Below are 12763 nucleotides of genomic sequence, written 5' to 3' on the forward strand. Positions count from 1 at the left end.
TCTAAGGACATTTTTGGAATAATTTTACCAAACGTTGTTTCTATTTCGCCAGAGTGTTCTCACGTCATGGGATAAAAAATGAACACTTCTATAAAAAAACACTCTTCTGGAATAGAAGTGTTATCAAACAGCCCCTTAGTTCCAGAAATGACATTTCATTTCAAAAACAGAATTTTTAGTTTCTATGTCAAAATTCCGTTTTAAAACAAAAAAAATGTTGTTTGGTGAACCTTTTTCAGGAACAATTATGCTAGTTGTTCACTTTTTTTTTTTTTTTTTGAACGAAATCGAAATGATGGAACAAGGTTTTGTCGTTCCATCATTTTGAGTTTCTAGCATATTTTTTTCCCTTTTCGTTTCAAAAAAACTAAAAAATACATCAAACACTTTATTCCGTCTTTTATTCCCATAAAAAGGAAAAAACATTAGAAATGTTTTTCTAGATGACTACCAAACACAACTTAAGTATCGGTATATGTTCTCCAATGCTTTTAATTATTTGTCTATATCCCTTTAGAGGGTGGCTGAAGCAGAAAGGGAAAATATTCATCCAAAGTCCAAATCCATTCTTTTTCTTTTCTCGAACAAGAGAAGGTCAACATCTTTCTAGTAGCATAGACACCCATTATGTTATACAAATGGGAGCTAAGAAAGTTGTATATTGATTACCAATTTACCATTGGATGTCTTTCCATTTTGTTCCTTGATTTCAAATGTATCTTGAAAGAATTGCCAACAAAGGGCTTATTGATATCGTGTATCATGGAATTCTATGTGTAGTATGTAGAAAAGTAAACCTAAAATGATGCATAATAGAATAGAAAAGCAAGAACAAACAATGCACACTTCCCCACACCCCTACTACACAAGAGACTTCTTGCCCTCCTTGCAACCCCAACAACCTGCTTATATACAAGCGAGACGGCCGTTATTTGGGTGCCTGTACCAGTACTTGTTGAGTAATTGTATTACAATTTCTTACAAAATAAAAATTGCAATACAAAGCTTTTGCAGTAGAAACTATATTGTTGTAGTGTTGATCCTTAGCTGAAATGAGATGATAAAAGACTTGAAATAGATGTTGAATCACCACCACAACAACTGAAGAAGCTTCGAACATAATAGAGGTTGAGTCACACTTGTAGTGTTGCCTTTAAGGTAATTGCTGCCCTCTACTGCCAAGAGTTGTTCTGCACTTCTACCTCCAAGATAAAACAACCTCCCACTAGAAGATGAGACAATTCTTTTAGTCCCTTCTAAGAGCAAAAAGCTACAGCATAGTAGCCCCCCTCTAACCTTACACAAGACTTAGAGAAAATGGAAGGAAGAGAAAGATTTGTATGGTTACAATAAGTAGAAATGGATGGAATATCAATGTGTAAATGTATTTCTTTGCAATGTATTTGGTTGGTTTATATAGACCCAAAACCAACCCTTCCACCCTCTTGGATTCCCCGAGAATAACCTCCAACTAATGGCAAGTTAATTGGAGAATAATGTCATGTGGATATGAATTGGGAATTAATTCAATAAATTGAATTAATCTCAATCAATTCCTTAGTCCACCTCCCCACTCATGGTAGTGACCATTAATGGACTTTAGGGCACCCATATAATGACATTTACCATTTACCTCCATTTGACAATAACCTATGGCATGAATTAAGAATTAATTTCATAAATTAAATCAATCTCAATCAATTCTCTTTGCCCACCTCTCTACTCATGGTAACGGTCATGAATAGACTTTAGGGCTTTTTTAGGGTGTTATTGACCATTTTCCAATACTTTGACCCTAAGGGTCTCATACCAAAACAAGACAATCAAAACACATAAAAGAACGATCTCATTTTGAAACTTAAATATAATAAAATAGATATAAAATCTAACAATCCCCCACAAGTTTCAAACGACATGAAGGACACATGTGCTGTGATTGTATTAGGCACTATCTGACACATCGTTGTAGGTGTCTTTCAGACTTGAACCTATACTAGGTCTAATGAGCTGAACTACAAAGTACGGGTAGAGTCAGAATCCTTGAACCTTTCCTCATTAGTGTAGCTGACCGACCCATCAATCACATCCTATAAGTCGACTTTTTGAGCTACCCATCATATAATTACTTTGGACTTTTTGAACCGGCCATGTCCCTTATCTTCAATTCATGAATGTTTAGAGAACTTGCCTATAATTTCTCATCGGCGGCAGCAACACCCTCTATATTCACTTCAGTTAGTCCCCGATGTACACCACAATTAACACACCCCCATATTTCCTAGGATTAGACTAATTAAGAGCTTTACCGCTCAGCCTTTCTCCTTGTGGTGATACTACTATCACCATCTACATCTTGGAATGAATACTTATATAAGTAGTAGTACTGAACTGGTCATCCCATGACTTCGTTTGTACCCCTTGAACCTAATTCAGGCATTAAGCCTCTTCACATAGTTAGGGTATCTATCACATGACCTAAGAATTAGGCATCAACCCCATTCCCGTAAATGTACTATACAAGTTCTTGACAGACATAGGCTTTGTGAACATGTCAGCTTGGTTACTTTCTGACTTTACATAATTGATAGTTATCATTCCTTCATCTATGTACTATTTCACAAGATTGTGTCTTAGACGTATGTGCCTCCTTTTACCATTGTATATCTAGTTCTTTGCTCGATGTATAGCCACTTGATTATCACAATATAGTAATATCGATGGCGTCGATTTTTGTCACAATGGAATATCCATCATTAAGTTTATAAGCCATTCGGCTTCCGTTCTCGCCTTTGTTAAGGCTATGAACTCAACTTCCATGGTAAAGCCTATCCTACAAAATTGCTTTATGGACTTCCATGAGATGGCACTGTCTGCTAGTGTAAATACATACCTACTAATAGCTAAGGACTCGTTTGTATCCTAGATCCAATTTGCATCACAGTATCCTTCCAACACCATTGGTTTACCACTATAGTGCAAACTATAGTTTATAGTACCTTTTAGGTACCTCAACAACCTATCAACCGTGCTCCAATGCTCTTTACTTGGATTGTGAATATGTTGACTCAACTTTTCTACCATAAGTGTAATATCAAGATGCATACAATTCATTAAATATGTGACTTAACCAATAATTTTAGCATACCTTTTTTGATTCACCGGTTTACCCAAGTTTCTTTTCAAATGACATCCTATATCAAAAGGTGTTTTAACCGCTGAAACTTCATGGTACCCATACTTTTTAAGTATGTTTTCTATATAATGGGCTTGGGATAGTGAAATGTTATTCTCTTACTTGATGATCTTGATCCCAAGGATCATATCAACCTCTCCTAAGTCCTTTGTGTCAAAACTAGACATAAAAATTTTCTTAGCTTGATTCACTATTTCCAAATTTATTCCCATTATCAGCATATCACCTACATATAGTAGTATGAATACGCCCTTACTACCATGAAACCTCCTATATAAGTACATTTCAGTGTCGTTCACAACGAAACCATTTGAAATTAGAACTTTATCTAATCTTTCATGCCATTGCTTTAGCGCTTGTTTCAATCCATATAAAGATTTTTGAAGCTTACAAACTTTTTGCTCTTGTCCATTTACAACATAATCTTCTGGTTGCTTTATGTAAATTTCGTCCTCTAAGTCCCCATTTAGAAATGTCATTTTCACATCTATTTGATGGATGACCAAGTTATGTATTGACGCCATTGCTAATATAACCCTTACTGTGATAATTCTAGAGACTGGGCAAATGTGTCAAAGTAATCAATGTTAGGTTGTTGCCTAAATTCCTTGATTACAAGTCTAGCCTTGAAATAATTAAGTGATCCATCACTTTTTAGTTTTTTTTTTTTTTTTTTTATCCACTTGGTTTCCAAAGTTTTGGAACCAATTGGTAATTTTACCAATTCTCAAGTATTATTCTAAAAGATTGAATCTAGTTCACTCTTGATTGCCTCCTTCCAAAAGATGGCATCCGATGATATAATGGTCTCTTTGTATGTAAGAGGATCCTTGTCAACTAAATAGACAAACCATTCATCATTCGAATATTTAGGTCTTTTGAGTCGCTTGCTCATCCTTAGTTGACTTCCATCACCATTACCCAATTCTTGATTGATAACCCTTTCATTTGACTCCATTTCCCCATAAGTCAATTAACTATCATTATTTGTAGGTAAGTTGGACTTAAAGGAAAATATGTTTTCAAAGAACTCAACATCCCTTGATTCTATGATGCTATTTATTTCAATAACATCATTCATGGCTTTAATCACCATGAACCAGTATGCTGTACTATTTATAGTATACCCAAAAAACACAATCACATGTTTTCTGTCCCAATTTTCTTCTCTTGATATCCAGTAATAATACCTTAGTCAAACAACCCCAAATTCGTAAGTGTTTTAGACTTGGTTTCCTTCCAAACCATTTCTCAAATGAAATCATACCAGTCTTATTATGTGGGATTCTATTTGATAGATAACATGCCGTTAGCATGGCCTCCCCCCACATATCAAGTGGTACACTTGAACTCAATAACATAGAGTTCATCATCTCTTTAAGAGATTTATTTTTCTTTTCGGCAACCCTATTGGATTTTGGTTGGTATGGAGCGATTGTTTAATAGATAATTCTATTTTTCTCACAAAACTTTTTAAAGTTAAAATATTCAGTCTCTCTATCGGTTCTAAGTCTTTTAACCTTCTTGTCAAATTGATTTTCAACTTCTGTTTTGTAAAAAATAACTGCCTTTCTAGCCTCATCCTTTGATTTGAGTAAATAAATTATGGTATACCTAGAGTGCTCATTTATGAAGGTTATGACATAGTTGTTTTCTCTCCTAAACTCATATGACTTATAGTCACTCAAGTCACTATGGATCAATTCCAAGAGATCACTCTTTTTATCCACAATTTTATGAGACTTTTTGGTTAACTTTGCTTTTACACAAGTTGTATTCTTGTTCACAGGGGGTTCCACCTTATTAATGATCATGTCTAACTTACATAGTTTGGTGATATACTTCACACTATTATGACCTAACCTACCATGCCACAAATTAAAGGAATTAGTAGGGACAACAATGTAAGCAAAAGAAGTACTAGCTTTCTCTAATTATAACATTTTCAACGCTTAGTACAAATAACCCCTCACTAAGGTATCCCTTCCCCACAAATACATTGTTCCTAGAGATAACCGCCTTATTACTCTCAAAAGCTAATTTCATTCCTACTTTATTAAGCAAATGAGCTGAAATTAAATTGTGCCTAATGTCCGACACATGGAGGACCTTGGTGGGAACCATATTCTTCCCTGAAGTGAACTTCAACAATATTTTTCCTTTCCCCATAATAGGGGCACTTTGAGAATTTTTCATGAATACCTTTTCATCTTCCATACTCATGGAATAAGAGAACATCTTCAGATCACCACAAATGTGTCTTGTAGCACCGGTATCTAATACATAATCATTTGGTTTTTCAACCATATTTGCTTCTGTGATCATAGCTACAAAGACGTCTTCAACTAGGTTCACCTTTTCAGATTTTTTCTTGAATCGACAATCTTTCTTGAAGTACCCTGGCTTACCGCATTTATAACAAGTGAGTTTCTTCTTCTTAAAAGAAGGCACATCATTGTTTTGACGGTTCTTCCTTTTCTTATCTTATTTATTAATTTCTACCACGTTCACTTTTAATTGTTTCTCCCCAAGGTCTTTTTCACCTTTGTCCTCGTTTCTGTTCTTTTCCTCAATTTTGATCTTTACAACCAATTGGTCCAAGGTCAACTCTGTCTTCTTGTGTTTCATTGACAACTTGAAAGTATCCTAAGAAGATGAAAGTTTGTCAATCAAAGTACTGGCCACAAATTCTTCTAGTAGAACCATTTTTCCCTTTGTTAGCTTTCCAACAAAGATTTAAAATTGATCAATTTGGTTTGAAATGGTGTCACTATCTTTCATAGTAAAATTAGAAAGTTAGCCACCAAGTACTTCTTTGGGCCAGCATCTTCATGAGAGTACTTATTTACCAAAACATTTCAAATCGAATACACATACTCCAATGAACTATACACATAGTATAAATCATTGGTTAATGCATTCAAAATCCGATTTTTACATTGGTAATCCGCTTGAATCCAAGCCACCGTTTTGCCCTCCTTTATAGAATCATTACTTTTTTCTGGTATGGGTTCAGTCAAGGCAAATATCATCCCAATATGGGCTAATGCAAACAATATCATTTGCCTCCACCATTTGAAGTTTTGACCTTCAAACTGCTCAATTTTGTCAAATTCAGTGGTAATCCTCATCTTACCCAAATCTGAGATAAAATCAATTACGGACGAGATAACATTGGTAGAAATTGAATCAATGGTAGAGAAATGAGGAATCCCCTTACCATTGTGGCTAACATGAACCCTGCCTCCTTGGTTGTTGATTGTTCCTTCAACATTGATGTTTGAAGGATCTCCTTCGTTGATAGTTTCAGTAACAACATTGTTTTTCGAAGCATCACCTATGATAGTGATTGAAGGACCATCATTGTTGTTGGATTCATCACCTCTGTTGAGGCTTGCATCTCCAAGATCATCTATGGGATCTTACAACGTTCAGTTACCTTAAACTTGTTGAGTAATTGTATTACAATTTCTTATAAAACACAAATTGCAATACAAAGCTTTTACAGTAGAAATTATGCTGTTGTAATGTTGATCCTTAGCTGAGATAAGATAAGGAAAGACTTGAAATAGATGTTGAATCACCATCACAACAACTGAAGAAGCTTCGAATAGAATAGAGGTTGAGTCACACTTGTAGTGCTGTCTTTAAAGTGATTGATGCCCTCTACTGCCAAAAGTTGTTCTGCACCTCTACCTCCAAGATAAAACAACTTACCACTAGGAGATGAGATAGTTCTCTAGGAGCAAAAAACTACAGCACAACAGGCCCCCTCTAACCTTACAGAAGACTTAGAAAAAATGGAAGGAAGAGAAATACTTGTATGGTTACAATAAGTAGAAATGGATGGAATGTCAATGTGCAATTGTATTTCTCTACAAGATATTTGGTTGGGATTATATAGACCCAAAATCAACCCTTGCATCCTCTTAAATTCCCCAAGAGTAACCTCCAACTAATGCAAGTTAATTGGAGAATAATGTCATATGGACATGAATTGGGAATTAGTTCAATAAATTGAATTAATTCCAATCAATTCCTTAGCCCACCTCCCCACTGATGGTAGTGACCATGAATAGACTTTAGGGCACCCATATAATGACATTTACATTTACCTCAATTTGGCAATAACCCATGGCATGAATTAAGAATTAATTTTATAAATGAAATTAATCCCAATCAATTCTCTTTGCCTACCTCTCCACTCATAGTAATGGCCACGAATGAACTTTATGGCTCCCATAGGGTGTTATTGACCATTTTCCACTACCTTGACCCTAAGGGTCCCACATCATAACAAAACAATCAAAACACATAAAAGAAATACTTCATTTTGAAACTTAAATATAATAAAATAGGTATAAAATCTAAAAGTACTCCTTGGATTAAATTGTGACCGAATACAAGAAATCGTACCCCAACATAGTACGTCAGTACAGTTTGATCTAGAATATATTATGGAATATTTTCAAACAGAAAAAAATAATTTAACAAAAATAGTGAACAATATCATCTATGTTTCCTAAACTTTTTTTTTTCTTTTTCTTTTTCTTGATAGGTAGGAAGGGAAGTGGATAACAACCAAGAGGCTCAAGATCGAGAGCTCTTGGTGAACATGGGTTTTGTGCACACCACACCTCATGAACTGGCAGAACTGTAATAGACAATTTTTGTTTATGTTTGCTAAACTTGATGTCTAATATAATTAAACTTTGAAATATGATAGGACTACTAAAAGAACAACAACAATGATAATAAAAATAATGATAACTAAGCATTTTCTCAACTGAATGGAGTTGGCCACATAAATTCGTCAAAGAAAACAAAAAGGAATAAGGGGAAAAAAATAAAAAATAAATAGAAGAAAAAAAAAAGTTATGCAACACCTCCAAACCATTATACTTAAAACGTAGTAGAAATTTTGACCAATTAAGAGGAGATTTTTACGATTGTTACAGAAAAATTATGTGGAGAAAAAAGATTGGAGGTGGAAATTTTGGGGAGAAGAAGATGAAAAAATATATATATATTTCGGTGGTGGGTACCGTGGGTTTCATATATGACGTTTTGTTTTGTTTTTTGTTTGTTTGTTTGTTTTTTTTTTTTAAGACTGTTTAAGTGGACTGAATAATTCGGTTCGACCCAGATTATTCGCGTTTTAAAATCAAATTAGTAAAAAGCACGTTTTTTACCGAATTTTATTTTTAATTCGGATTGGATCAGAATTTTTGATTTAATTTGGGAAAATTCTATTTGGCCAAATAATTCACGAATTATTCGGCCTAGTTATTATTCGGCCAAATTGTTAACTAGGGTCCTTTGTAGGGCTTCAATTCCAGTTTTGACTGGAAATAATGACACTGTGTGGGTTTTCTTGATTACCCACTGGAATATTGGTTGCCCTTGGCTATTGGAACCTGGTGGGAACCTCTTATAATTTCATCTCTTTCTTTTGTTCATGCAATATCTGGTTTTTGTTGTGGAGACCTGTACATTTTTCCTTCTGTTTTGGGTGTTGTTGTACCTGTAAAAATTTAAGCAGTGTGAATTCATCAAGCGGTGGAACCTAAGGAGATGATGGCCTATTTGAGAAAAAAAAAAATCTTAATGCTCCGTTTGGTTGAAGGGAAGTTAAAAGAAAGGGAAGAGAAATTTTCAAAGTTTGAAAAGAAAAATTTGTAAAGGGAATTAAGAGAATGGAAAGAACAAATTTCAAACTTAAAAGAGAAAAATTTGTAATCATTGCCCCGTATCTAAGTCTCAGTTTGGGTTTAAGCCTCAACCAATCATAGCCTAACCTTGACCCAAAATCAATCTTTTTCAACCCTAATCTGCACTCAGGGTTAGAAATTTGTAATCATTGTTCTTGTCTAAGGCTATGTTTGATAGCCAAGAGAATAAAAGAAAGGAAAAGAAAAAAAAATACAAAAAATTATACTTTTTTCTTGGTTTAAGAAATTCTCTTTGTACTTGACATGTCCCAAATCAAGGGTAGATTTCTTTTTTGAATTTCAAAATTTACATTGGGAATGGTGAAATTTTCATTTGCTCCCCAAAAAATATCTTGCCAATAATACAAGAAAACATGAGAAAATATAAAAACTTTTCTTTTCTTTTATTCTCTTCTCTTCCAATGGTAGCCACACAAACACACACACACACACACACACACACACACACACATACACACACACACACACACACACATATATATATATATATATATATTTTCTCTTATCATTTCATTTTATTTCTATTCTTATATTTTCGTCTCTTTCTATATTCTTTTTTCTTTTCATTTCTTTTCTTTTCTTCTCTTGGCTACCAAACACAAATCCGGCTCGTCCCTAATGACTGACGCTCCAACGAGTCTCCAACGAATTTGTTGATGCTCGACACATGGACTCCGACAAATCCAACGGCTAAACGACTTTGATCTGAAAACGGAAAACTGAGCCACCGAAACCTCCAAGCGAAGGTTTGTCTGCTTCATCGTGGAACGAAATCGCACTATTGTTGCTTCCATCTCGCTTTTTCATTCCTATAACGAACGATTTTCTTAGTTCTATCCTCTTTATTGCTCTTCTTCTTCCATTACGGTTATCCTTCTTATACTCCCCTTTTCTTTCTTTTTTTTGGTTTTAACTCCTTTCATTGTTGTTGTCGTTCATATCGAACTACGAAGGAATTGATCGAACTCTCAAGTCAATCCGTTTAACATGAGATTTTTGTTGAAAGCAACCCAAACCCTAGGTCTTGACTACAAGATTGGAGGAGTTAAAAAAATTTATTGTTCGTTTGATACTTGCTGGTAGGTGTTTTTGTGGCCTAGATTCGTTAGGGTTAGGGACTACAAATTTGTGCCTAAAATTTTCATATTAAACAACACTCCGTTGAGCGAACTTCATCCATAAAATTCGAGAGAGCTCTTAGCTAGTTTTCTAGTTTTGTTTGAAGGAAGGAGATGTCTCTTGGTCTCTGATTTCGTTGGTTCTCCACAAACACTAGTGCGATCGTCCTAAAACCGACAGAAATTTGCAGAAAGCAAGAAATTCAAGGGATGAGGGCGGGATAAAGGTCGAAGGAATGTCGGTCGTTGGATTTAATATAAAACACATGTGTTTAGAGGAATCATTGGACGTTCATTGGAGAGTGTCAGTCGTTGGAGATGAACCGAATCCACCAAACACAGTCTAAGTCTCAACCCCAACTGACTCAACCCCAATCCAAAGTCAATGTTTTTCAACTATGACCCACCGGTTAGAAATCTTAACCTCAGCCCTCTTTGGACTCAATACCATGATTTGGAGATTGATACTATTTGCCCCTTGCTTTTCAGAAAATATATATCTTTTTTACTGTTTTACTAACGAAACAATATTAATGACTGATTCAGATTGATCAGAAATTGAGGATCAATTTCAGTTGATACAGTTTAATATGATACAGATACTTGAAACCATGCCCAAACCAGATCGGGTCATTAAATCCAAACTTACACCATTACGCCATACTATTCACCGATTTAGGGACAACAAAAAAATACCCATCGACAGATCAAAAGAAATTAAATGCGGACGAACTGAGATTCTTCCTGCGATCATTTCTTCAATCTAAAAATCTCAAATCTAAAACTTCGATAGTCGTCAATCGTCATCATGCGCCGTACGCCTACGATTTCCTTTCTGAGTTTTGCGTCTATCCCTTCTGGCCTTCACTAGCCTCCCTCTCTCTCTCTCGCTCTCTCTCTATTTAATCCGTATACTCCGTCTATGCTAATTGCCCAGTGCTGCTCAGATTCATAGAGAAGGTTGTATCTTTTAAAACCCTACAAAGGCAGGTTCACAATTCATAGCGCTCGTAGGATTGGCAGATATCAAATCTCCCAATGGAATCAACACTGGAAGCCAAGTAAATTTCCTATTCATTTGTTGGAAGGAATACCCTTCTTCTATTATTCCTGTCAAAGCGAAAAGATCATATATTTTCATCCTTTGTTTTATGGGAAAATCACTCCCTTCTTCTGCAACCAGGATACAAGAATTCGCGAGGCTTACCTCAGATAAGCTTAAAAATCCTAAACACGCAAAGCCCATATCGAAAAACACTATTTTCTCACCGGAAACAGTTAAATCGAGCGAATCGAAGCAATTAAAGTTGAAAATGGAGAACAGTGAGAGACAGAATCGTGTGCCGCTGAAGGAAGTGGTCTCTGATTGCGTGAAGCGGTGGTTTCAAGATACCCTCAAGGAGGCTAAGGCAGGGGACACTGGTATGCAGGTCTTGGTCGGTCAGATGTATTACAGTGGCTATGGAGTTGCCAGAGATGCCCAGAAGGTAACTTCTTCTTCTTCTTTGAGATTTTGTTGGGGCTTTGCGGTTTACATCAAAATTTCTGTTTTTTGATTAGTTTTCTTTCTGAAACTTTTATTTCTTGATGGATTATAGGGAAGAGCTTGGATTTCAAGAGCTTCAAGAAGTCGATCTTCAGTTTGGAAGGTCAGCGGTAAACACCCAGGTGAGCTGTGCTCTCTCTCTCTCTCTCGGGTGAGTGAGCTCGGTTGGTCGTCCTTTTTGGCTATCTATTCAGTTATGGTTCTGTTAGAATTTTTTTTTCCCTGGTTTTCATTAGGTTATAATGCAAGCGATTCGGATTCAGAGGATGAGTTGAAGGGTGATACGGATACCAAATAAGATCTTTTTTAGTTGTTTGAAAATGTAAAACAAGAAAGGTAAGTAGGATTTTATTGCTTTGAAATTCATTAAACTGCTTTAGATTTTTGGAATAGAAAATGAACCAGAAAGACCTGTTTATGCTTAACGACACCTCACTGTTGATAAGTTGCCATGGTTTTCTCCCAGGAATCTATTCCTAAATGGTTAACTTTTTTGCCCTTCATCTCAGGTGCATGTAAAATTCTATTATTTTTGAGTTTGTCGGTCTTAGTGCTACTCCGATTCCTTCTCAAACCTATTAATTTTCTATTAGGGTTTATGCAGTATTGTCTTAATAACTTGGCAAGAGACTAAGAACGAGAGCAATTAAGAAACAGAAGGTAATAAAGCAGTGAGGCTGACTTTAAAGCATAGGGCAGCTGTAATAATGTCACTAAGGATGGCGAGCATGAGGTACATAGTTGTTAAGTCAGTCACTAGAGAGAGGATGAACAAATAAACTTGGGGGTGGGGGGGTGGAGAAAAGGGGAAAATCCTACATGCTTTGCCAGACCCTAGCTAGTTCCTCGTTCACTGCTTTGGAGAGGAGGAAACAACTATCTTCAAATATCTCTTTCTCTCATAAGTACTTACATGAATCTAAAATTTATTTTTATTGTTTAAATGTGTCCTAAGAAGAAATTATTAGTGAAACTATATATCCGAAGAAGTTTTTTAATAATGCAACTATATTTTCTTCTGCCAAAACGGTGAATGATTCTTACCATAAATAGTTAACTATCTCAAACTTTATAATGTATTTGTAATGGATCCCATTTTATTCATTGACTCCACTAGTATTGTGTAAATAATTATCATTATTTGACAATTTCTAATCAAATTAATAAATAATCA

General features: G+C 35.3%; 1 protein-coding gene across 2 annotated transcripts; it reads left to right on the top strand.

Annotated features, from left to right (window-relative positions):
- The first annotated feature begins 10675 nt into the window (after positions 1–10675).
- Positions 10676–11925, top strand: LOC122061003. Of its 2 annotated transcripts, XM_042624149.1 has the most exons (4): positions 10676–11104; positions 11227–11530; positions 11642–11711; positions 11826–11925. In XM_042624149.1, exons 1-4 carry the CDS (start codon positions 11082–11084, stop codon positions 11885–11887), a joined length of 459 nt encoding a protein of 152 aa, XP_042480083.1. In that variant the 5' UTR covers positions 10676–11081; the 3' UTR covers positions 11888–11925. The 2 variants fall into 2 exon arrangements, with proteins under 2 accessions (XP_042480083.1, XP_042480081.1); XM_042624147.1 differs by having other exon boundaries at positions 10679–11530.
- The last annotated feature ends 838 nt before the right edge of the window (positions 11926–12763 follow it).

Source organism: Macadamia integrifolia, chromosome 14 (assembly GCF_013358625.1).
Source record: "Macadamia integrifolia cultivar HAES 741 chromosome 14, SCU_Mint_v3, whole genome shotgun sequence".
Taxonomy (NCBI): Eukaryota; Viridiplantae; Streptophyta; class Magnoliopsida; order Proteales; family Proteaceae; genus Macadamia; species Macadamia integrifolia.